The sequence below is a fragment of the Cydia strobilella genome, chromosome 12 (assembly GCF_947568885.1).
Source record: "Cydia strobilella chromosome 12, ilCydStro3.1, whole genome shotgun sequence".
In the NCBI taxonomy this organism is placed as follows: domain Eukaryota; kingdom Metazoa; phylum Arthropoda; class Insecta; order Lepidoptera; family Tortricidae; genus Cydia; species Cydia strobilella.
In genome coordinates, this window is record NC_086052.1 from 17,275,952 (window position 1) to 17,301,549 (window position 25,598).

A 25,598-nucleotide genomic window follows, 5' to 3' on the forward strand; every position below is an offset into this window, starting at 1 on the left:
GAATATGTCAGTGTCAAGCTCGTGATAAGGGTACAGGTGACATCTGTCTAAAGTTAGAACCAAAATTTGACACTTCCGAACAACTGACAGGACTTCCGGTTCGAGCGCCATCTTGATAGTTAGCATCGTGATTAATTACTTTGTTTTTTGCTCATTAATATTGTTTAAAGTGTAATATCGATAGCTTATTATACAGTAAACTAATGTGATAGTGTGCAGTAAATGGAGAATTAATTTTGAAGCGCGTTTAACCACCATCTTGGAGTCAACGGCCGGTAGTCCACGTGCTTCTTGTAAAGTCTAGCTATCGATTTACAAGAGCTAACAAATCACCGTACACTGTCTTGTACAACCGTACAATTTTTGTCGTTTTTAAACCTCTTAATACCTTGATACTGGCGAAATAGTCCCACTGGTTGGAGAGCCGGCAGTAAAGTTTCGAACCAACGTGATACCGCGATGAGATGCACAATGGTTTCCCATAAAACTGATGCTAAGTCCGAATTTGATAGTCTGCCACGGCGGAACTAGCCGAAAGTACAAAAAAATAGCCACTTCCGGTGCGAAAAAGGGGGGTCATTTAACCCATCTGATACTGCAATAAAAGCTATGGCATCAGTTAGAAATTTACTGGTAGATACAGAAAAGCGAAATCTGCCAGTATGATTCCTGCCGGAAGTGCTTGGCATACGCTCTCAAAGGTGTCCATCAGGACCCCTAAATTAACCCATCTGATACCAGCATGAAACCAATTCCAGTCGGTAGATATGAACCTTCTCTTCAGGAATATATAAGTCTGCCAGGGCGCTTTCAGCCGAAACACCTTGACATACGAGATTATGTGGCGCAACATCCGTGGTACCCGTATAACCCGTATTTTGGAATTGTACATATTACGGACATTTCAAATACTGCAGGCTTATTAATTTATTACTCTATGCTTATATTTGTATATTATTACGTTATTAATAACACATATTTATAATAAATTAAGTTCAAATAAATTAAATAATGTGATTAATATGATTAATAGTCATTGAATTAGCTATATGAATCGTTTGTCTTTGTCTGTCATTTTGACTTATGTATTTGTAAGAAAAGGATAAAACATAATTTAACTAATTCAGGCTCGTAAAGTTTTACGAATAAGGGGGTATTCGTATTCATAGCTAAATCAGGCTTGTAATGCGACATAAAATGATTTTTGGTGGTTTCTTTTACGCTTGAGGCGTTTTTTCACCTATTTGGTGTATCTAATCACTATCTTATGTAGGGGAGAGAGGGGCAAGACGAGTAACACGGGGTAGCGGCTTTATATGGCGACACGACTGACCAACCATCAGAATCCCGTTAACGCATGACGATGCGTCGCCATCAAAGCAATCAGTTCGCACAGTGGCCGGCTAGACAAATGGTGTCGTTAATTATTTATTTGCAAAAAAACTGTTTTTGCCATATTCCTTGTTATTTTTAGGGTTCCGTACCCAAAGGGTAAAAACGGGACCCTATAACTAAGATTCCGCTTTCTGTCTGTCTGTCTGTCTGTCCGTCTGTCACCAGGCTGTATCTCATCAACCGTGATAGCTAGACAGATGAAATTTTCACAGATGATGTATTTCTGTTGGCGTTATAACAAACTATAACTAATTGTTTATAACACCTGTATTCATTACCTGTAATGCACAATTGATGAATAAATGATTCTAAAAACATAATAAAATAAATATTTAAGTGGGGTTCCCATGCAACAAACGTGACTTTTTTGCCATTTTTTGCGTAATGGTATTATGGTACGGAACCTTACGTGCGCGAGTACGACTCGCACTTGGCCGGTTTTTGTGTTTTATTTGGTTTGCGTTTGTTTCCTTATTATCACCAGCACATATATACTGTTAATTTATTCCTATGGCCCAGCAATCACGCCAACAGCTAAGGACTTGTTTGGTTTCAAGTACGGTTTATTTTACAAAAAACTTTCGAATTTCATTAGGCACATGGGGCAAGATGGGGTACATCTTGACGGCCGTAGTTTTAAAGTGATAAACTGATGAAGAATTTCGGATTTGAATTTATTTATTCTTCAACATCAACATCAACATCAAACATTTATTCAGCAAATAGGCCACAGGGGCACTTTTACATGTCAATTTTTACAAACAATAAAATTAACCCAACAAACAATAAAATTAACAAGGGAAGATGGGGTACATGTTAGCTGTAAACACATTTTCTGTCTCTCAGACGACTTAAGAAATAAAAGTAAAACAGTTAGTAAGAAGTTATCAGACGATGGACCCAAAAGCCAAGAATTTAAGTTTTGTTTAGGCCCTAAATATAATATTTATATGAATCATTCTTATCTTGTCCCGTAGGGGTTCCCCATCTTACCATACTTGGGGGGCAAGATGGAGAGAAGGCACTTGTGGCCATTTTAATTTATTTTAAATTTTATTATCTAACTAGAGAGTTCCTAGTAAGTGTTGATTATGAAAGACTGATTACCAAAGATAAAAATAAAAATAACAAAAACTTAAAAAAAATAGCATTTTCAGTTTTATTGGACTTGAAACATTAAGTATCCCGTCATGCCCACCTCTCCCCTACATTTCTTGACGTTGACGCAAAACTGACGTAGTTTAACATTCAGGGTGTTGTTTTATAACACTACAAATTGAGATAACTAAGGTCTGTTTTTTTATTCCGTAGACTAAAATGACGTTTCATATGTAAGACATGACATTTCTTAGTACCTCATGAAATGTCATTTTAGTCTACGGATTACGGAATAAAAAACAGAATATAATCTATTGGAGTCTTAGTAATAGGGTCCCGTTTTTACCCTTTGGGTACGGAACCCTAAAAATGATTGAAAATGTTCATATTTGGATTATTGGTAAAAATCGTCCTTGACATTGAAAATCCTGTCTTTTTACACCCGTTTACAATAAGTATCTAATAATAATAATTTTGTTCATTTTGGTAAATAAAGGATATTGTAATTTGAAATTATTGTATTATTTATATATAAGGTGCTAACAAATTAGCTACAGAAATTTTACGAGATGGTTGGTACTTTACACTAGAACAATTAACTTTTAATAGAAATTAAGAAAGTTTCTCATAATTTTTATTTTATTTACCGAACAAAATAAATAAACTATAATTATATCTAAAATATAATCATCATGTATTTAACTGCTTGTTTGTCTTAAATGTCATTGTCAACGTGTCATTTGATTTATCAGCGTGAAGTGGCCAGTTAAGTTTTATATTTAAAAGAGGTTTTAGAATCTGTTCAATGAGGTCTCATTTAATTATCTCATTAACAGAGTTTTTTTTACAAAGCAAATTTGTTTTCCAATTTTCTCAAAATAATATCATAAAACCTATAAAGTTTCATACTTACATATACTTCAGGAGCCGAGTACTATCAACTGTAAAGATATCGGTAGCTAATTTGTTAGCACCTTTATAAGGCAAACAAAGAAGTACAAAGCCGTAAGCAGGTATTAAATTAATGCCCAAATTATATTGTGTATATTAATAAATTTGAAATATATGTTATTAATGGCATAAAAATATACAAATATAAGCATTAGGTAATAAATCATAAGCCTGCAATAATTAAAATGTCTGTAATCTGTACAATTCCAAAATACGGGTTCCACGGATGTTGCTCACATAATCTCGTATGTCAAGGTGTTTCGGCTGAAAGCGCCCTGGCAGACTTATATATTCCTGAAGAGAAGGTTCATATCTACCGACTGGAATTGGTTTCATGCTGGTATCAGATGGGTTAATTTAGGGGTCCCGATGGTCACCTTTGAGAGCGTATGCCAAGCACTTCCGGCAGGAATCATACTGGCAGATTTCGCTTTTCTGTATCTACCAGTAAATTTCTAACTGATGCCATAGCTTTTATTGCAGTATCAGATGGGTTAAATGACCCCCCCTTTTTCGCACCGGAAGTGGCTATTTTTTTTATACTTTCGGCTAGTTGCGCCGTGGCAGACTATCAAATTCGGACTTAGCATCAGTTTTATGGGAAACCATTGTGCATCTCATCGCGGTATCACGTTGGTTCGAAACTTTACTGCCGGCTCTTCTACCACACTGGGCTGAAGCCATAATTTTAAAAGAAGAAGAAGAACAACTGACAGGCCGATATCGTCCGGCGGAGTGGTAATCAGTGGGCCCTTTTAAAAACGGTATGACCCAACTCAATTCATGTTCAATGACAAAATGGTATTGCTTCAAATCCATGTTTACAATCACTATTGACTTACACCGAGACGCTAACCGCTACCGTCGTGTGTAAACATCTTATAATTTCAAAGCTATCATTGCTATCAGCTGTGCAATTAAACTAGGCGGCCCTGACATGGATAGAAAGCGGAAATAGGGGATTGTTTATTTCAAGTCATTCTGGCTTTCTGTCAATGCCAAGTCGATGATAAGGATAATTGTTGCAATAATGAAAACAGATAAAATATAAATATTACAGCTTAACCGCTGATTTTACAAATTACAAATTATTTGTTATATGGAATGTCCCTGGAAAGCAAAGATATATCTAACTCCGTAATAGATGTTTACAGTCTAAGGAAAAAACGTGACTCGAAAATCAAGACAATTTGATTCTCGTTCAGAGGGCGCCACTAGTTTTGGCCCACTGCCGTATAGATGGCGTTGACTGTTTCGTTTGTTATTTAACAATTTTAACGCATATCAGTGAAAGAACATGGGTCTAAATCATAAAAATAATTAATGCATTAAAAAAAAATCATTTATCTATATTTAAATACATTTTATCGTATTTTTATAAATCTTAATTTTTAGTTTTAAAGTGTGTCGATAGATGGCAGTGAATTTACTGGGGTTACAAAATTTACTATGACAGTACCGCTCTAGTATAAGTTACTGTATGCTGGAAAGTGACCCTTTTTTGAAGTGACTCGAGTTAATTGCTAATACACAACGCTACTGCTTTTTACAAAACGCGCTCGTTTAAAAATCTTGATTTTAACTCTGTTACATTGCCCAAATATATCACTCGGGAACGTGCCGTAGTACCATATCTCTCTAACTCGGCGTATGTCCTCGCAAATAATGTCTAAAATGAGTTAAAGCGACAGGGTCATAAATCCTGTTAGTGGGCCGGGTAAGCCGGGTTCGGACGTGAGTCTTAGTGTTTTGCTCACGCTTTTCAACAGTTTAGGCCTGCAATGTTCTAAGCTTTGTTTACAGATCATTTATTAAGACTTTATTGTCTAAGATGTAAGAGCGTACACATATTTTTGAATCTTTGGGAATGTATTTATGCCCTTGACTGAGAAAACCATATGCATGTCAAATATGTCAATCAATAAAATCCATTCAATAGTTTAGAAGAGTCGAAGGACTAAAAGGTGTCACATACTTGCGCGCAGTCATGTATATAAATATACACAGATACCAGCTAATCTCCTCAAACGTCAATTTTCTTATGACCATCCCAACCATTGCTTCTAAAAGTGAAAAGGAAAGGGTTTTGAAATCTGAACAAGTGAGAATTGAAGTACACCACAAACGGAAATCAGACGCGGCAGTTGTGTTCAACCTTTTAAGGCCGCGCAAGAAAAAAGTACTTATAGCAACTTTATATTTTTATATCCAATTGTAATAGCGAGGTCCATTCGCACGGACTTAAAGACGTAAGAAATAGGGATCAAAATCGTACAAAAAACCCTTTTATAGATCTTTAAGACCCAGTAGTATGTATTTTATTTTAGTGCTCCCACGCGTTCCAGCGACTGAATCTTTTCATCCGTTATTTTCGCTGAAAATAGACTTTTATTTCTGTAATGCTCGTAAATATCAGGCACTTCAGCGTAAATCATACACTTAATTTTTAAAGCGGTTAAGTGGGTGTTAGGGTGTTAAAAATATCTGAACTCTCTCTTAAGGTACGTTTTGCACTTGGATTTGATTTTGCGTGGGTTTGAAATTTTAGATTTATTTTTAGCTTTGCTTTTCTTGTCGGGTTTTCTTATCATAAAGCGAATTAAACGAAAATGTACTTGAAATAAATCTTCTGTGAAATCTAACTGAGAAGTTTAAGGATTTCGAATTTTCATTTAAAGCATTATATGGGGCATTTTATATGAAAAGGGACCTTATTGTCGATAGCGCTTACGCCGCACAGCGTCACGCGGCATTGTATTTATATCGGAGCATCGTTTATAATGGCGTGAGCGCCATCGACAATAAGGTCCCTTTTTATAGGAAATACCACATCACATCAGATGCGTAAATACTTGCGTATTTGCACTTGCGTGCAATCCCCGGTTGTCTTGTTTGATATAACATGATTTACGCTGTTACAGCACTTGCGTTGACTGCACGCACATCACGCACATGTCTACGCAGCGAGCGAGATCCGTGTTCATCTCTAGTATATTATAGTACTATATAGGTATGGGGCCATCCACGTGAATGTCGCTTACGAAATGCTTTTGCTTTGTATGAGTTATAAAGGCAGCTACCTCAATCAAATGTGTAAATTCTGAGAATATATTGCCAATTTGGTAGCTAAGTCATGAAATATTACCTGACAATCGCTTTCTCAGCATTTTTACAAATATTTAAGCGACACTATTGGAATGCCGCGTATGCCTTTAGTTTAGACTAGTTTAGAGTCAAACAGGCCACAGGTTATTAAAATGCACATCGGAAAACTATGAAGTCACAGGATGCATTCTTCCACTTCCTCCAGCCAGTTACGTTTGTTATCGGATCGTGATGCAATGTGGAATGGAAAGCGATCGCCAATGTCAGACGGTGGTCTTGAAGTAGTGTTACTCAATCCGCCATTTTTAAGCGAATGTACCTATAAAAGAAGGTACTCAAATTGTCCGATTTTTTTTCGAGTACGATTTCCAATTTCTCGAAGTAGTTTAGAATAATTAGGATTTTTTATGTTTGGAAAGGTCAGTTATAATGTCTTCCTCTATTCTGTTACGTTTGTTATTATTATAGTACGATACAATCCTCCCTCTTGCCTTTGTGCGAAACATAAATTGTATATAACCCACAAGTAATTTACTTATGCAAAAGTAGGTCACCACACCGGATGCTCTCATAAAATTAAAAGCGCATTTTTGTTGCTAAAGTTGGCATATCTGCCGAATGCACCCGGAAAGCTTGGCCAAACTAGCCACAGGATGGATCTCGGGGCAGAGGATAACCAAAAATAAAGCGGAACGACCGTGATATATTTCGTAAGCAAAAGCGGGTGTACATTGGATAAGACCAAATGGCGGATAGCGGGGAGGACTTTGCCCAGCAATGGGCCACTCTTATAGGCTAGTTAAAAAAAGTTGCATCTATATTGAATTATTTACCTACTCCTACCGAGTTCATTTCTATGTGTTCTTTCAGGGTGCTCAGGGTGGGATGACGAGGTTTATATAATACATTGATCAATTATGAATCAATCGGTGCTTAAAGAAAATAATGCCGTTTTGCACCACGGTTCCAGCAAAAGATTTCCCGGATCTCTATTTAAATAATGTTTGCAAAAAAATGTAGGGGTAACGATTTACAGGAATCCTAATAAACCTACTCTTAAGCCCTTAAAGATAAATCGCGGCGTTTTAGGGATTGTCTTTAATAGCAATAAATACAGACAAACGTTCGTAATGCCCATTAGTAGATATGTGATTTCAAAAATGTTTTAGAATAAATACGATCTGAAGTACGTAAATTTACAAAATCGAATTAGATGCTGTTATTTATAGTCATAAGAGATGTTTCACTACCCATACCTCAATTTTTAGCATTAGAAAAAGGGGTAAACAATCTGGAAGTGCTTTTTTTTTAAAGTTACAGCAAATATATAACAATTATATAGCAAGGATATATATTAACATTATTTTGGTTTCATAAGTAATAGGTAATTACGTTTTTTAAAGCGTTTATCAATAAAAAGACATGTCAAGATTGTTTACCATTTTTCTGATGCTAAAAAAAACGAGGTATAACTAACTAGCTACAGTAATATTGATGCATTCCTTGTAAGATTTCTGAAAATAGGCGGAAAGAATCATTTTATTAAGCTAAATAATAATGTAATCCCAAAAAAGAGATGGTTATGGTTATAGTTTCTTTATTCTACTTTTACTGCCATGTTCCAAGAGCCAGACTAGATAAGATTTGTCTAAGAACACGAAAAAAATTCTCCGCAACTTAAAAGCTTATTAAGCCCAACTAGGTGAATGCAACCTTCGAAGCTAACATAAAATGTAAACTGCCATACATGTATTAACATTTCAAACATCAGTGTCGCAAAGCGATTTCCAGGCCGGCTCCTTGCGAAATACGACGTTCGTTCGCAGAAATTGCTGCGTGCCAAATGTTTGCAATAGCTGACGGGTGCCATCTTGGAAAATTCGTGCAAACTTGGGGAAATGTTAATGTTATTTTCAATGACACACTGGCACCATCCCACCTCCACCTGACTAATGGAAAAGCGGGCGGAACGGCGGAAAGTGCCGAAATTTTAAAACGTAATAAATATAAGAGCCTCGATAGAGTACCATTTTGTACCATTGGAAGTTGAAACTCTAGGTCCCCATGGGGTCCTAGCGCGCACAAGTTGTTTGCAGAGTAACCGAAGAGCTGACGGCTTCCTCGCACAACGTATCAGCATTGCGATACAGCGAGGAAATGCCGCCAGCATCCTGGGAACAATGCCTCAAGAGCCTATTTTAGACTTAAGCTAGTTATTAATTTCGTTTCGTAGTATAGGTACATCTGTATATATTTTCAATGAATATATGATGTTATATGAACGAGAAATAGTTTATCTAATATTTAAATTATTGATCCAAAACACTTCATCACGGATCCTAATTGATCCCAAACCTTTGACTAAATTTGTGTCAAGTATCCAACTCGTCCTTCAGTTAATTCTAGGCTAGGATTATTGAAAGAGGATATAGATCATTGAGTCAACATTATCATCTCTTCCCAGCTGTATTCGGATACAGCGAATGCTTTCTATTTCTAAAAGCGTCGCTGGTGCCTTCTCAGGTAACTCACGCAGTTTATTATAGAAGCGAATGTTCGATCACACTCACTCCAAGTAAGCAGACAAACACACACCTCGATTATACTGTCAGGCCACAGGGAGTTTGGATTAGGCCTGTTACCAGTAGTTTACAATGTTGATTCTTCTAAATATATGAGCTCTCTTCATATGCCGCTTCGAGTTTCCTAATCTTCCAGGTTACTTAGTACTCACGTAATATCGGCATTTCTCCAACACAACGACCCTGTTGGCGAAGGATTCGTTGGTGGCCTCGATTTCTAGCACTCGCGACTTCAGGTCCAGGTGGTTCTTCTGGATGAAATAGATGTAGTCAACGCCGACCATCTGTGGACAAAGCGTTGGGATTATAATTCTCTTGAAAACCTACTGTAGGAGGAAGATATACTGTAGGAGGAGAGGAATGTACAGATAGGGAATCTATCCGCTCATATGCCCGTGGATAATGTACAACAGGCTATATGTATATAACTAAGTACCTTCTTCAAGAGATACGGCGCATCAACGTTCAGCTGGAAACGGCGCGAGGTGTCTCGCTGGGAGTCATCCTCGGACCAGCTGTCTTCACTGATCACGCACTCAAGGACCACGGAGATCTTGAGAACCGCCGCTTATATGTTAATAGATAATGTACAACAGGCTATAACACGCACCTTTTTCAAGAGATACGGCGCATCGACGTTCAGCTGGCAACGCGGGAGGTGTCTTACCACCAGCTGTCTTAAGTGATCACGCACTCAAGGACCACGGGGATCTAAGGGTAGCTTGAAAATCGCCACTTATATGTAAATAGATAATGTACAACAGGCTATAACACGCACCTTTTTCAAGAGATACGGCGCATCGACGTTCAGCTGGCAACGGCGCAAGGTGTCTCGCTGAGAGTCATCCTCGGACCAACTGTCTTCAGTGATCGCGCATTCGAGGACTACGGGGATCTGCGGGCAGTTCGGAAACCGCCGCTCATATGCCTGTTGACAAAAAAAAAGAAAGAATTGATTTCTTGATCGTTCATAAGCCTTATTGCAATTAGTACATATTATAATACATTAAGTTTACAAATCAGTCGGAACAAATGAAAGCAAAGGTCCTCGTTTCAGCTCAGGCAAAAATGCTTTTGTAAGTCTGTCTGGCTATTCACCTCTATACAGGTCGTATTTTTCAAAAGATACAATACCTACCCGTGAAAACTGGTGAGTAGGTTCGATAATTTCGTAGATTTTTGTTTCGACGCTGTTTGTGGACATATTTCCGAGGTTTACAGCTCACAGAGCTAGTAGTATTAGTTGTGAGCACAACATTTTGTTTGGGTCACAGACTTACATAATAATGTATCTGTACCAAATTTGTCCCGTAGTTTCGGAGCAAATGACTGACAGACTGACAGAAAGACGCACGAGTGATCCTATAAACAAATAAGGGTTTCGTTTTTTCCCTTTGAGGTGCGGAACTCAAAAAAATCACAGGTACTGGCTTGTTGACTGCATATTTTGTTATACACAGAAGGTCATTCGTTAGGCCGCTATTTCCTTCAGTCTGCCGGAGAAAGTTAAAAAGGAAATTTGTTTCCAGCAGCGTTTTTAAAAATATTATAACATGACCAACCAGCAAGTTTCAATGTGGTTACTTTTAAAATTAAAATCTGTGTAAACTATGTGCAAAGAAGGTGTACAATAAAAAGTATTGTTAACCGAAAAAAATGAACATTTCGAAGGTGTAATCTCAAAAGGAGTTAATAGGCAATTAAGTAGATACTCGTGCGGTCCCGGAATGCTTATCAGCTTCATTAATGGCTGGAAATTTCAACGCATCGCCGAACTTGCAAGGCCATAGACATGTTGGCATGACATTTGGCATTTACTGTTTCGTCTTACTCTGTTTAATCTTTCGTCACGTCGCTCCGGTGTGTGGATCGAGACATTCGAGACTACGCATGTATAAAGCGATGTCCCGTTTACACCACTGAAGGCCTACCGCGAAATCAGTACTACTTACTCATACATCTCTATCACTCTTGCATATTCGAGTGATAGAGATGCAGATAACAATATTTCGATTTTCCGCGTCCAATGTGAAAACGGCCTTAGTCGATTACTCTGTTGCAAAAAAGCTGTCAAATTAGCTTAAATTTATTGAGTTTTGGGCAAAACTTAGTACCCAGTTCATGTTGCAGACCTGCAAAGCAAGAGCGGAATGCAGCTATCTGTCCATAAGTTCTATGAAATGCATTACTTAGTATGAGCCGTAGCTAGCAATAATGTTCATAAAATCCGATCCGATAATTCATAAATGTAAAATGTAAAAAAATATATCGTTTCCGTTCAAATCACGACTGGCATTGAGAATGCACCTGCAACACGACACTTTAATCGCATTTTATTCACAGCCCGGCTGCATATAATTGCGCAACTGCAATAGGTTGATGGCTAATGCATTTCCTATAATGAAACGTTGCAGGCATAGGCTTTTAACACGAATAAATTATAAACATCAGTATTTTACTTAAAATTAGCATAAAATTTTCGATAAGGAATAACTAATTCAGTTGTGGCGATACTTACATATTATGTTTCCATATTATTTTTAAGATTTGGTAGATGTAGAGTATCTGCAACAAATGCTATAACATCTATGCAACAGTAATATATAACATAAGCATTGCAAACGACAGTGCCTTATGAAAAAACCAGCGAAATGTTCGTGTGCCTCCGTGGGCTCAAAGAAACTGTATAAAAATTAATTTAATCTTCTACATTCTATACGAGTACGACATATCCTCTATAGACGAACGTTGTCGAGACCCGGGAAGCAGTCTGTGTGACAAGTGTGCCGTGGACGTATGAAAATGACGACACAAGTCAAAATACTGTCACCACCTACTGTAACAAGTCAGCAAGCGAGCATATGGCTCGATCGATTAAGATAATGGCAGGCAACTACGACTTACCAACTTCATGGAGGAAGCGACGCGGGAAGCGACATGAGGAAAATCCTCTTCAAGGTAAGTGACAACGGTATGGTATGATCTAGGTACCAAACTATCCGCAAACCAAACGTACGACTGGGGTTGTAGGACTTCTCATTCACACTCGCGTGGTCGTATGTAGAGCGAGGGAGATTGTGATATGACCCTGATGACATGACAATGATGTAAAATACTTGCAGACTGATCTTTCGAGACACGTCGATATGTAATGTAGTAACAACCATCTACAGAAACGCAACAGCAAACGAAGTGCTAAAAATTATCTGCAATTCTACACAAAGATCATTTTGTTTCGAACATTTTGAGCACCTTACATTTTTTTGGACCCGAATATGCCCTCTTTACAGCACCATCTTCACCCATTCTTTCGAGGTAGCCCAGCCAACGGAGACGATGTGCTTAATTTGGTCTCATCCATTATATTCGGTTCGGCTATGAGTTCTTCGATTTCGACATTTACTGGACGCTGCCGTACTGGGTCATCCTAAGTATCGGTGGGCGGATAGTGGAGGCAGATCTTCGGGAGCTCGGCGTCAATGAAAACTGGCGTAAATCGGCGCAAGACGGGGTAAAATAGCGTGCTCTTGTGTTGGAGGCCAAGACTCATTTTGGGTAATCACGCCAAACTTGTAAGTAAGTAGATTACACTGGAAGTACCTAACGATAAACCGAAGGTCATTGGTTGAAAGCCAGGCTACGAAATATGGGGCATTTTCTATGAAAAGGGACCTTATTGTCGATGGCGCTTACGCCGCACAGCGTCGCGCGGCATTGTATTTATATCGGAGCATCGTTAATAATGGCGTAAGCGCCATCGACAATAAGGTCCCTTATTATAGAAAATACCATATATAATTTGACATTTACAAATTGCTTTTCAATGAAGGGAAATATCGCAAGGAAACCTCTCCCGAAGTCTCCAATCCGCGTTGGTCTAGTCAATTATGGAGCCGTGGGACTTTTAAACGGTCCGAGATTACGAGCATATTGGTTGTGTAGTTGTTTTACCTTCTAACTGTACCAAAGAAAAACTGCTTTACTTACAACACTTATAAATTATTCGCGACATCAGCTGAGTAAATAATACACGTGTAAAATAAAAAAAACAATTTCACTTGATACATTAACATTATTAACAACACGTGCCGATTCTCACATAAATCAAAACATGTACTGTATCGACACGAATCGAAGTCATCAATAATACATAAGAGTATCCTAGCACAGAGTCGGTTGTAGACATTTCTGCTGTTGTGACCTCAATAAAAATTTAAGAAGAATAAAACAAATTCAAAATGGGAACATGATATCTCAGACATGACGGAGATGAATAAGCTTAGTCAAGTAAGAACAATAAAAATGAATATTTACAGGCGTCTGTCAAATCCAATAAGCCGTTGATAATCGTTTGTCCCTACCCGTCATTTTGACATTAGTGTTAGAAAGTTAAAAAATCTTCCTCTATATTCTACTAAATGTTCCCGATCTCGTAGCACTTCCTTTATCTATGGAATATAAACTAAACACTGCTCTAGTGTTCAAAACATTATTTGGTCACATCAAGAGCCAATTGTAAACTATAGTTAGACAACTGTTGTTACTACCAACGAAGACACAGGTTGACCATATAATAAACCTTACTGTAAAGGAATAAGTACTGTGAATAATCAAATTTAAGTGTCAACGTTTGTGCCTAGAACTGGAGAGAACTAATTATCCACAGAACTCGGCACTCAATTTAGATCACAATTATTTTTCCGGTGAAGTCGGCAAGGTTATCCTCCATATTGATCTTGGCTCTCATTTCCATTGGAGTTATTTATTGTGCCAGATCAAACGACCAAAATATTTGACACCGAGCCTTCATCGAGGACGATTACTGTACTACACTAATGATTAACTTAATCTTGTAAGTCTTTACCACTTGTCGTCTCGACTAGAACTTAGATTAGTTTGCCAATTTGTGAACTGTCACCGAGAAACGCAAACACTTTAACGATATGTTATTTGAAATGTCTTCTTATCAAAATTATGTTAGTACAATGGTTTTCTAGTGGATGTAAGCTCTTTTGTAGGTGGACTGAGTTTGTTAGATCTGCGTCAATTCGAAGAATGATGGCAAAACAGTTGGATACGTGTGAACAGAACAGCTATTGTACACTCAAAAGCAGTCTTGACTGGTGTATTTGCACGAAAAATCTACAAATACTGAAAACCTTTTACAGATTTATACGAAATTGGATGTATCATATAATTAAAGCGTACGGACAGGTGGTGTTATTCTGGACAGAGAGGGGAATGGAGTCACCTAGATTTATTTTATGATTAAATGAATAACGATTAAATGATAGGTTTTTACCCTTTGGGTACGGAACCCTAAAAATTTAATGTGTTTCTCGGTAAAAATTGGAATGCTAGCTGACCGAATTAATAAACCGCAGACATAGGTCAGACGCCATTTGCCCTACTAATTAAGAATAGCTGCGACTTCGGAATGTTTTCGCTTTGTTTAGATTTAGATCATCAAGCAGAAACCAAGTCAGTTATACTAACTTTTATTAAGTAACTACACAACTTTGGGAACAAATCAAATTTTATCAAATATTTTGCTGACCCGGCCGGTGAAATCCGGCCTTCGCCACTGGAGGGCTTCGTCACTTATTCTTTAATATAATAATACAATATGACATCTATTTCATTTTATAATTTTATTAAGTAGATAAGTCGCAATCGTGACTATCGTGAGCTATAAAACAAATATTTCCCTAGACTCAAGAAAAATGGACAAATCCACCGCTGCGGGCAAGATTCGAATTTACGACCTTTTGGATTCGAATTTACGGCCATTTAAAATGTGGCGTGCCATGCCAAACGGGTCCTCATGCTCCATGTGCATAAGGACCCTTCTCTGTGGGAAAGTCAAAAATTGTGGTTATAAATGTTATAATGTACCTACGTTACTAATATAATCGTTACGTGTGAGGTAAGGATTTATTGTTATATATTTGTATGTAGTACTGTCCTAACTAACTGCAGCTCTGAAGCTTTGAGACATGTGTCAAAGCTAAAAAAGGGACGTTTGCTCTATCGTGCCGTTATCACGTCAATAACCGCATCTAGAACACGCGCAACGGTCACGAAATTCTCTCCAAGTACATTTATAATATGTACAACAAATACAACACTTTTACTAGTCGTTGGTTATCTTCCCACGCTCGTGTCGAGGGCTAATAGTCAGATAAAAGGACAGCGCGATGTAATTACAGTTCAGCTTAACCTTCAACTGTCCAATTGTGAAAAATTCCATGGTATGTGTCGCGTGCCTTTATTACTACCGCCTGCTAAAATAGCTGAAAAAATATGATGGTTCCATAAAGAGTTAAAAAGTATGATGGTTCCATAAGGACGTTACATCTGTCATATCATCTTATAAATAATCGGATTAGAATCAGCAAGCCGAGGAGGTGGCACGGCACCTGGCTCCTGGCGTGGAGGTTGTAAAGGCCAGCGTGTGGAGAGGCTTTGGCCCTTATAAAAGCACAGCTTCGGCAATTTCGGCATTCGCATCAACGGAGTCTTAGTAAAATGCTCACAATCAAGATCCCCTGATAACGTGTATTGACGTGGTCTTCACAAGATGAGGATTCGCACGCCGCTCCGGTGTTATAACTGTGTAAGTGTAAAGCTGCAAGATGGACGTCCTGTGGATGGTTTGGGCAGTCATAGTGTCGGCCCTTGCGTACAGTTCTAACGAAGGATCCATGACGTTTAGTGTTCAAAATGACAAAGAATTAGAATACTATTACACTAGAATTATTTCTCACAATTCTGCTACAAACTAACAATGCTAATTACGTCTCATCTCTCATCTCATTCCCAGCTCTCTTTTACTGTATAATTATATAGTCAATCACTTAATTTCTTATTATTAGACCTTTCGTGACAACGAATCATTTTAGCGCCTATCTAGTCAGAACAACCACCTAATTCAAGGATGATCCATTATACTAAGAACAGTTTATAAATCATTTCAAATTGACTGTAATTTGGTTTCTAATTTATTCTGAAACTTACGGTGACATTCGGATGATAATAGCGCATTAACTGCTACGGCGTAGACGCGGGCGCTGCCTCTGTCAATTTCATTGATAAAATGAGTGATGATCGTGGCCGCATTACTGCCGCGATTAGAACGTTCAATCCGTCACATTGACAGTGACAGCGCAGCAGTAGTGCCGCAACAGTAATGCAGCTGAAATTACCAACTATGCATACTCGCAATATTAGTTACGGTACTTATACTCGACTAGCGCGATGTGGTTTGGCAACGGATTTATCCGAACATGTGCGGGTTTTTGATATATGATCCGTAAAATTCAGAAAACTAAGCACAAAGGAAAGACTTGAAACACTAAACAGCACGAATGCGCGTATTTCAAACTTCACCTAATCTATTTTGTGGACAATATCCAAACTTTTATCAGGACATTTACGATCAGGGACCCGATCTCTTTTCTCTTAGTGTATTTTGTCCTTAAGGTGGTTCGATTTTCATACAAAATTCAATCTGCTTTAATTAAGGCACTACACACTATTACTACACAAATATTTGCTCATTTATCTACTTTCGAATATTTGTTTGCGCTAAATTAATAGAAAAACTTTGTTTCATACAGAAATCATACATAAATCAACGTAATTTTTTCATCAATTTTACGTATGTGTGTGTCACAAATGTCGTGTACAAATACGTTGCGTGCGGCGTTGCCACTCTATGACGTTGGCGACGTTGCCTGGCCGACCTGGCAGGATTTGCAGTGCCGTCATGTTTAGTGCATTTTTATTTGACAGTGTTGACACTGACACATAGGGTCATGTTTATTGTGACATCAATTTGTTTGTATAAATTGAAAATGATAGCAACGCAAAGAGTATAATAATATATGTAGCAACGTCTAAATCAAGTTACAAAAATCATCGGTGTTCTGGTCCGTGAAAATCCAGAAAAATTCAGACTCAATTGAAGCGGAATTCATGATGGTGAAGTTTCGTAAGGTAGGTACAGTTTCATTCCTTCATTGTACATTGTAATTTTCTCGTGCCGATCTTTTCAGAAAATAATTCTCACTTCTTCCGTAATGGTAGATATAAGCAGTGAACAATACCTATATAATGTAATTATTACTGTTTTGGTTGCCGAATAGTCAATGTGTCACTAACTCTAGGTTTTTTTAGGTATTGTGCAAAATGAAGAGGCATTCTTGGAAATAAAATGTTTTCCTTCATTAGCCAGAAAAAATCAGGACATCCTCACTGCAATAAAGTAAAATAAAACATTTCCTGGGGATGAAAATTATGGAATTTTGTCTATGAATGAAAAACACAATTATTACTAGGTAAGTAAATGATAACTTTATTAGAATCCATATTGTTGCATCATCTTTCTTCCTGTAACATTAGAGATTTTGTGCTATCATGATATTATTTTTCTTTCAGGTACAGGGACAACTACGGATAACAAATATGAAAAAATGTTATTTCATTTGTTGTGTGAATCCATCTACACCAACAAGACATCCACTGCTGGACATAGGTCTCCCCAGGGATCTCCACAACGACTGGTCTTGCAAGACCGGCCAAAATATCGAGAAATAAATAATATAAATAAACATGATAAATATCCCGTTTTCTATAATAGTTATAATTAGAAGGCCATGCAATGTTGTTACTCACTGTACCTACTTGAATCCAAAAAAAATATTTATAAAAAAAGTTTTAATTTTATTTTACAATTACTACTTTATTATTAGTACATTACGATACAAGTGCGAAAAGTAGGAAATTGGCAACGAGTGGCGATAAATTGAAACACGACCGAAGGAAGTGTTTTAATCGACACGAGTTGCGAATTCCCTTTTCGCACGTGTATTGTACAACGTTTTACAGTACATAATTATGGCCCTTTACATTTTCGACATATGCACGTATTGTACTAATTACCGCACTAGGGCGGTAACGTATATGTAGCACCATATGTACTAAAAAGTATTTTACAGTACATATGGTGCAACTTTCTCGCCCTAGTGCGTAAAGAGCACTTTTCATGCATATGTCGAAAGTTTAAAGGGCCATATGTACTGTAAAACGTTGTACGATACACGTGCGAATAGGTAATTCGCAACTCGTGTCGATTTAAAACACTCTCTGCGGTCGTGTTTTAATCTGTCGCCACTCGTTTCGAATTTTCTCTTTTCCGCACTTGTATCGTAAATAACTATTTCAAACTGCAAGGGTACGATGATAGATCTCAATTCAATATAATTTTGCAACATTTGGCATTATTAGGTTATAAATTGTATGGAGATGAAATCTATCATCGTACCCTTCCAGTTTGAAAAATACTATAGAGGCTGGGCAGTAAGGGATTGCTTTACTTGTAGAACTATATTTAGCGCTTTAAAAAAAAACTGCTACCTGACACTTACAAACCTGGACTTCCTTGGGCTAGTGCTACTAAGAATCGTCAGTATTCTCCATCCTTTTTGAGTTGGAAGAACCCAAAGAGGTGAGATTTGTGAAAGTCAGGTTTTCAATATATGTGGCGTTTTCAACCAAACGGGTACCTACTTATTGTTGTCATATTTCCATAAAGCTTCAAAATGAAATCAACCTAATCGACAACCGACAATGTGGTACCTTTTAGTTCAAAACGTGACATTTTTATAAAATGTTATAAACTAATTTATTAATAATAATGAATATCTGGGAGAAAAAGAAAACATAAGTAAAAACTCAAAAATGCTCGTTTTCCCAGAGATAAGACCTAGCTAATCGAACCCCTTACAGCAAATTTCATCGAAATCGTTAGAGCCGTTTCCGATATCACTGAAATATATTTCGGTTATATCGGAATCGGACAAGAATTCGAAGAATAAAAGGTATAAGAAACATAAGATAACACAAAAAGGACAAAAAAAAGTACCCCTGACGTACCAGTCTCGAACCCGAATCCTCTTGCACGTATTTCCACGAACATACCGCAACGCCATTGCAGCATACTTACACTGCATGAAATTGTCTACTACAAGCAATCACGGAAACACTGTTTGCATGTGTGAGTAATAGTAGGAAAAAGCATGACAGAAACACTCTGTCGACTTTAAAAGTGTTTTTTACACTAATGAAGTATTCAATGTTTATTATAATAGTTCAATATTTATGTAAAGAGTGCGCTAAACATACTTTTAAGTATACAGATACCAACACTATTCCACAAAAAAAAAAACCTGAAAATTTGCGAAAGTGACGCCATCTAGCGGGGTTTAAGCTTTGGGTAACCTAGTCGAACCACCTTAAAGTCTCCTAACGCTTGGTAAGGAACGAGAATTCAACCAGGTTGATTCGATAATCGAACGTCCGGCCTTCGCCCGCGGATATGAAATCGAGATTACAAAACCCGCAACCAGACAATCCTTAACCTATATTTTCATAACAATAAGGTTCAGAGTCCTCACGTATAGTTTGTATAGCGTTACATTTGAGAGAACTGTGGCGGAATTTCATTTCCTTAGATGAATTCCTGCAAGGCTCTGCTCTTCCGAGCTGTATTCTCCGAGACAACCTTGACATAAATTGAATTCTGTAACATATACTTCATATCTTTATTACAGTTTGCTGACATTAATTTAAGACTCAATGTTGAATTTCGACACAGCACCCGTACGGTTACATTCGCATGTCATTTGAGTGGTAACAGCAAACTTGTTAAGAGACTAAACGGAACATTGGTGGACCTTTTCCTTTTTCAAAAAAGTTTATGAGTGTTAATTATGTAGAATCTGTAGGCCGAGCACATGATTGACGCAACAGTATCTCGCCGCGAGATAGCCTACCCGTCTTTTACTAACTGTATGAATTAAAGGGGGACGGGACGGGTAGTCTATGTCGCGGCAAGATACATTGAATGAAAATAATTATTCATGATACACATAAGAAACCGGACAAGTGCGAGTCGGACGCACCCACCGAGGGTTCCGAACTTTTAAGTATTTGTTGTTGTAGCGGCAACAGAAATACATCATCTGTGAAAATTTCAACTGTCTAGCTATCACGGTTCATGCGATACAGCCTGGTGACAGACAGACGGACAGACGAACAGCGGAGTCTTAGTAATAGGGCCCCGTTTTTATCCTTTGGGTACGGAACCCTAAAAAGGAAAGACCTAAAAATACACCTAGGGATCCAACGGAAAAAAGTTTAAAATATTAGAAACTAGCTTTTGCCCGCGACTTCGTCTGCGTGGAATTAGTAATTTGGGTACTTTAATTCTTAAACAAATCTGCTTTTTAATCCATCCTTTTTTCACCCCCAAATTGGTCCACACTATACATTTCCACCCCATTTTTAAGGGATGATTTCAGGGATAACAGTTATTCTATACCCTTTCCCAAAGCTCAAACTATCCCCATACCAAGTTTCATCTAAATCGGTTCAGCGGTTATTGATTCCCCATACAAATTTCCACCCCCTTGAGGGGTGAGTTCTGGGATAAAAAGTATCCTATGTCCTTCCCCGGGACTCAAACTATCTGTATACCAAATTTCAACTAAATCGGTTCAGCGGTTTAAGCGTGAAGAGGTAACACACAGACAGACAGACAGACTTTCGCATTTATAATATTAGTATGGATTCCTTCCACTTGAGCACATTACCTATAGAGTTCGAAAGCGTTCATTAATTTACTAAGAGCACTAAATTACATTTTCCATCGTCCGAACCACCAAATCGGATTATTATGATAGGGCAATAATCTTATTTAACGACTCGAGGGACCGATCGGAAATCGATGCCCGTTCTGACACTATTCTACCCATGTCATTAATAAGGTTAAAACCATGAAAAATTATCGATAGTTGATGGTCACTCTGGAATGGGTTTCTCCGTGTCAGTAATATTTTCACTATACAAGATGAAAGAGAAAGCTAGCTAGTTAGGTAGGTAGCTTTCTCACACATCTACCTATACCAAGCTACCCATAGGTAGCTTTCCTATACAAGGAGGCCCAGAGACCACCTTAGAGAGTGGAGACCACCGACTAGTTTGTCAAATGATATCTGCCGAACGACAAGTAAGTACCAGATTAGACATTTATTTAGCCAAAAGCCAAAGATACCTAAACGGAAACCTATTTTTATAAATAACATTTTTGCGTCAATAGGAAGCCCACGCCTATACCTATGCCTATCCACCCGTCAATCTATTAGCTTCTCAAAAACGGAATAGGAAAGCAGGCTAAAAAATTATTCATAGTGTTGTCAAGACGAAAGGCGGAACAGTCGACGACAAAGCCTGTATTTGGCACTTATGTTAATGATACCTTTATTTATTATGATAACATGTGCTTATGCTTTCAGACATTGTTTTTATTTAACACCCCACTTAGTGGATGTTTTGATACGGAGCAGACACCTTTTAAAAGTGTGTCATCCTTAAGACCCTTTGGACTGACGATAGACATTCCTAAAGGAGAAAATATTTGATTATACTTTTGTTTTTTTTTTTATATATCGTTTTTTGTTCCATGACGATCGAAAGCATTTGTTCTTGTGTTAATAATGTATTTGTTTTTAATATTTAGATTTTACGACAGTAAAGTTATAGACTGATGGATAGTTGTATCACAAGCACTAAATCCTTGGTAATTGTAATATTAGTTTGTAAAAATTTGCTAGTCTCTAGGATCAATGCTAAAATTTACCATTAAGCAGTTTATCCGATTGTGCGTTGTATTGTATAAACCGATACTTTCGCATTTAAACCTAAAATTCTTGTTAAGGTTTTTATTATGTGTAGCGACAATGTCCAAGTCAAAAGCCATAACTTCGTTTACTCTAGTCGTCAAGTCCATTTAAACTAAGAAACATTTCAACAAACTTTCCTTTCAGATCCGGTGGATCTCATTGATGTTTTTATAGTTCTGAGTGTTCTGACCCATTCATGTATAATCCTTAAGTCCACAATATCACAAGACTTTACTGTTTGTCCAGTGGGAAAAGAAATAAGTCAAGTTGTTTACTCAACAGATCCTATAAACTAAACGCAAAGATACGTGAATGCGGAGACCAGTGGGGTAAGCACGGTCGCATTTTTATCACCTGTCACTATGCCTGTCACTTTCGCACTTACCTACTTGTTAGAACGTGACAGGCATAGTGACAAGCGATAAAAATGCTACCGTGCTAAGCCCGCTGTCTGTACAAAGGCGCGAGTCTCTATCATCATTGTTGCTGTAGGACGTGATGTGACATAAAAACCGATTTTTATATTCTTGTTGATAATTTTCTGTCAAATTTTGATATGGTGGATACATAGAGTTCCCTATTCTGGACAATATAAGCACAATTTCACTGTATATCCTAAATAACAAAACATTCATAATGCAAGGTAAAATTACATTACACAAAAATTCGAAGTTATTCCGCCGAGAATGAGGAGCGTAGAAGACATAATTCCCATTGAGTTCACGACTCTTTTGTACCAGCACAATGATAGGTATCGCTTTGTTCCATCTAAGGCGGATTCGGCACTCGTTGGTGGTTTTAGACGGTAGTCCTCTGGTTAGTCCGTCATCCCTCCTGGTTCCCCCGGACCAGGTGGCATGCGTAAACGCATTTCCCCAACGTTAAAAAAAAAAAGAGGTATCGCTTTGTTATTGATCGTTTCCATAATAGGCTTATTGTCCGCTTCGTTTTGGCTAGCGAAATACGTACCGAGAGAAACCTTATTAGAGTATATATATAGGTACTTTTATGTGTTATCGTATTTTGCACGCAAATACCTCACACGCGAATGTTTTGTAATATTACATGACATTATGTAAGGGTTTGCAAAGAGAACCTGCATTTTTATTTTTTATACTTCTTACAATATTGAATGTTTACCCGACCCACCCTTAACTTCAAAATAGATTAAATCACAGCTACAAGTAATATTATGTAGTCTAATTTCTAGTTTTCATTTTGACCTAGTTTTGGAAAGTTTTAAAAGTTGGAAAAGTTCTGGGAAATTTTAGGGATTTTCATAGGAAATTAAGGAAACTTTCATTTTGGGATAGGAAAAAATTTCCACCTCTATACAAAAGTTTACAAAATATTTATTTGTGGAAATTTTGCAATTTTGGAAACTTTCCGACGGCACATCAGTACTTATATGCAAATATCGATTTCTAAAACAAATATTGAAACCTGATTTTTTCAAATCTGGACAATCTTGGGCTCATTCTACACAGAATCGACAGCATTCTTCATCCTGCCACTAAAAAAAGATGTCCCAAAATGTCCATTCCATGAAGTCACGTTTTAGTGTGAAATCTTGTTTTATTCTGATTCTGAGTTGAAAGTTGGGTTGTTTCAACACCAGGATCTGTAAGAATCAGGTTTTCAATATTTATTTTAGAAAACGCCCCGTTACTTATTGCAGTGTCTCAGCGTGGTGCACGTGCATATTCGCACGCCCGAACGCAGGCAACCGGCATCGGCACCGGCAGTAGAGGTAGCCGTTGAACCTTGCTCCCGTTAGAGATAACTCAGGGTGAACATGCACGTACACAGGCTTTCGATAACAACTTAACAACGTCTACTTGCATCATGCTATCTCAACGCGTGTGCAACGATGTCTTGTGTGATTATACGCACGAATGGACCTTAAAGAAGCTATTGACACAATAAGTATTGCATATTCATTACGCCTTTGTTTCCCTAGAAGCCTAGAAGGAAACCAAGTGTACCTCAAGGCACCGTCCTTGGCCCTTAGCTCTAAGTGAAATATGAACTAACATTCGAGTCATACGTCACCCCGTAAGGAGCACCCACGCGCCCCGCCCCTTGGCTCCCAATTAGGCCTGCGGGGCTTCGCTGATGCTAATGGACGCTGTGACGTCAAATATTTACTTCATTCATTAATACACTTGATTAATTGCCGGAGCTTTCATTTCTTCATTCATGAGAAAGGGTTGTTCTCATTTCTTCATGCGTCATTGGCGCCCACTTTTGGTCTATTTCTTGTCACTGATATAGGTTTTGTTTACTTTGACATAGTTTTCCTATTTCCAGCTACATAAATAAAACGTGAGAGGGCATATTAATAAACAGTTATTGACGTCTAACGTCTTACTATGTTTTATCATTGTTAGACTGTAAGTAATAGACCGACGTACGTCAATACGTCATACGTAAGGCATGGCTACCCATTGTACCTAATCTAATTCGGGTCACATAAATAAAACATGATAGCAATTAAACACAAAATGAATAGGTACGTTATACTCGCATGTTACTGGTTTACGAAAACGACAAAAATCTGTTTAAAAATTTTTTGTACGTTTATTTATCTTCATAGTTAATTATAACATAACAAATTCTGGCACAAAAAATTGACACCTTTTTAACGAGTAATATAAATAAAACAAGGCCACTAAGACAACACAAAACAAATATTGTAGTACACGTAGGTAAGTGCGTCTAACTTACGACACATGACTTGTTCTGAATTTAATTTTGCAAAGGTAGCTACAGAAAATCTACTTTCCAGTATTTCTAATCTGTCTAATATGTACGTAAAACGATAAAGTATATATAAAATTTACATTTAAAAACCTGGCAAACATGTTTTGTAATAAATTCATGGCTCATAACTCAGGTTCCCCGCTGTATAATCATCACTTTGCATATCAAATACCGCTTGCTGAAGAGATCACAAAAAAATTGGGGAAGAATATGCAGATAAAGTATTGTTCCGAAATTTCGAGTAAAAATTAAAAGCTTGTTATTTTATCATTTTAATATTTTTAACTTCTGCGTAACGCAAAAAGGGGCGCTTTAAATATTTACGTAAGCCCGCACGCTTTTACTTTCCTAGGAAACGTGAAGCTTTTACATGAAATAGGAAACGAATTACATTGTTCCGACGAGTAAAGACACTAGACTAATATGTTTTTTTACTAATAAATATTTACTTTTATTTATTAATATTTAAACAACCCGAGGTTTCAGTATCTGCTAAATAGTACGAGTATGACTAGTATGAACAACGTAACCTTGTAAAAGTAGCATTACGTATTACGTATATTAAGGCTGGTTTGAACCGTTTGAAGATTCTATTAGATAATTGACAGCTTCAATCGTCAACAAACTGGTTACAGCTTAGCGATGTAAATTTTGTTTGTAAAAATGTACCTTTTGTGTAAATAAATAAAAGAACTCATTCTGGGCGGAAATCACAACTTGTCCCGAAAACAATGTAAGCTTCCGTTGAGTTAACAAAATATCACGCATTCCCGTTGCTCAGAGAAAGATTTTTTAGACCATACGGTGAAATTGCGCTTATATTGTACAGAATAGAAAACTACATGGACAAAAAAATGACCCACAAGGCCACAAGTAAGTAAGTATAACGAACAGGAAGATTTTCCCACGAGAAAGGATATTTTAGACTTTTTCTTAATAAATTCTAATGAGTATGACGAAC

The 25,598-nt window shown here is 37.5% G+C and overlaps 1 protein-coding gene across 2 annotated transcripts in view; it reads right to left on the reverse strand.

The window, feature by feature from the left end:
- LOC134746297 (protein real-time) overlaps positions 1-25,598 on the reverse strand; it is a 100,393-nt gene that overhangs the window by 44,385 nt on the left and 30,410 nt on the right. For both annotated transcript variants that reach the window (XM_063680670.1, XM_063680671.1), the window contains exons 2-3: positions 9,910-10,059; positions 9,284-9,415 (exon numbers count right to left, since the gene is read on the reverse strand). In XM_063680670.1, coding sequence (XP_063536740.1) covers positions 9,284-9,415; positions 9,910-10,059 — 282 coding nt within the window. The remainder of the gene's footprint in view (positions 1-9,283; positions 9,416-9,909; positions 10,060-25,598) is intronic.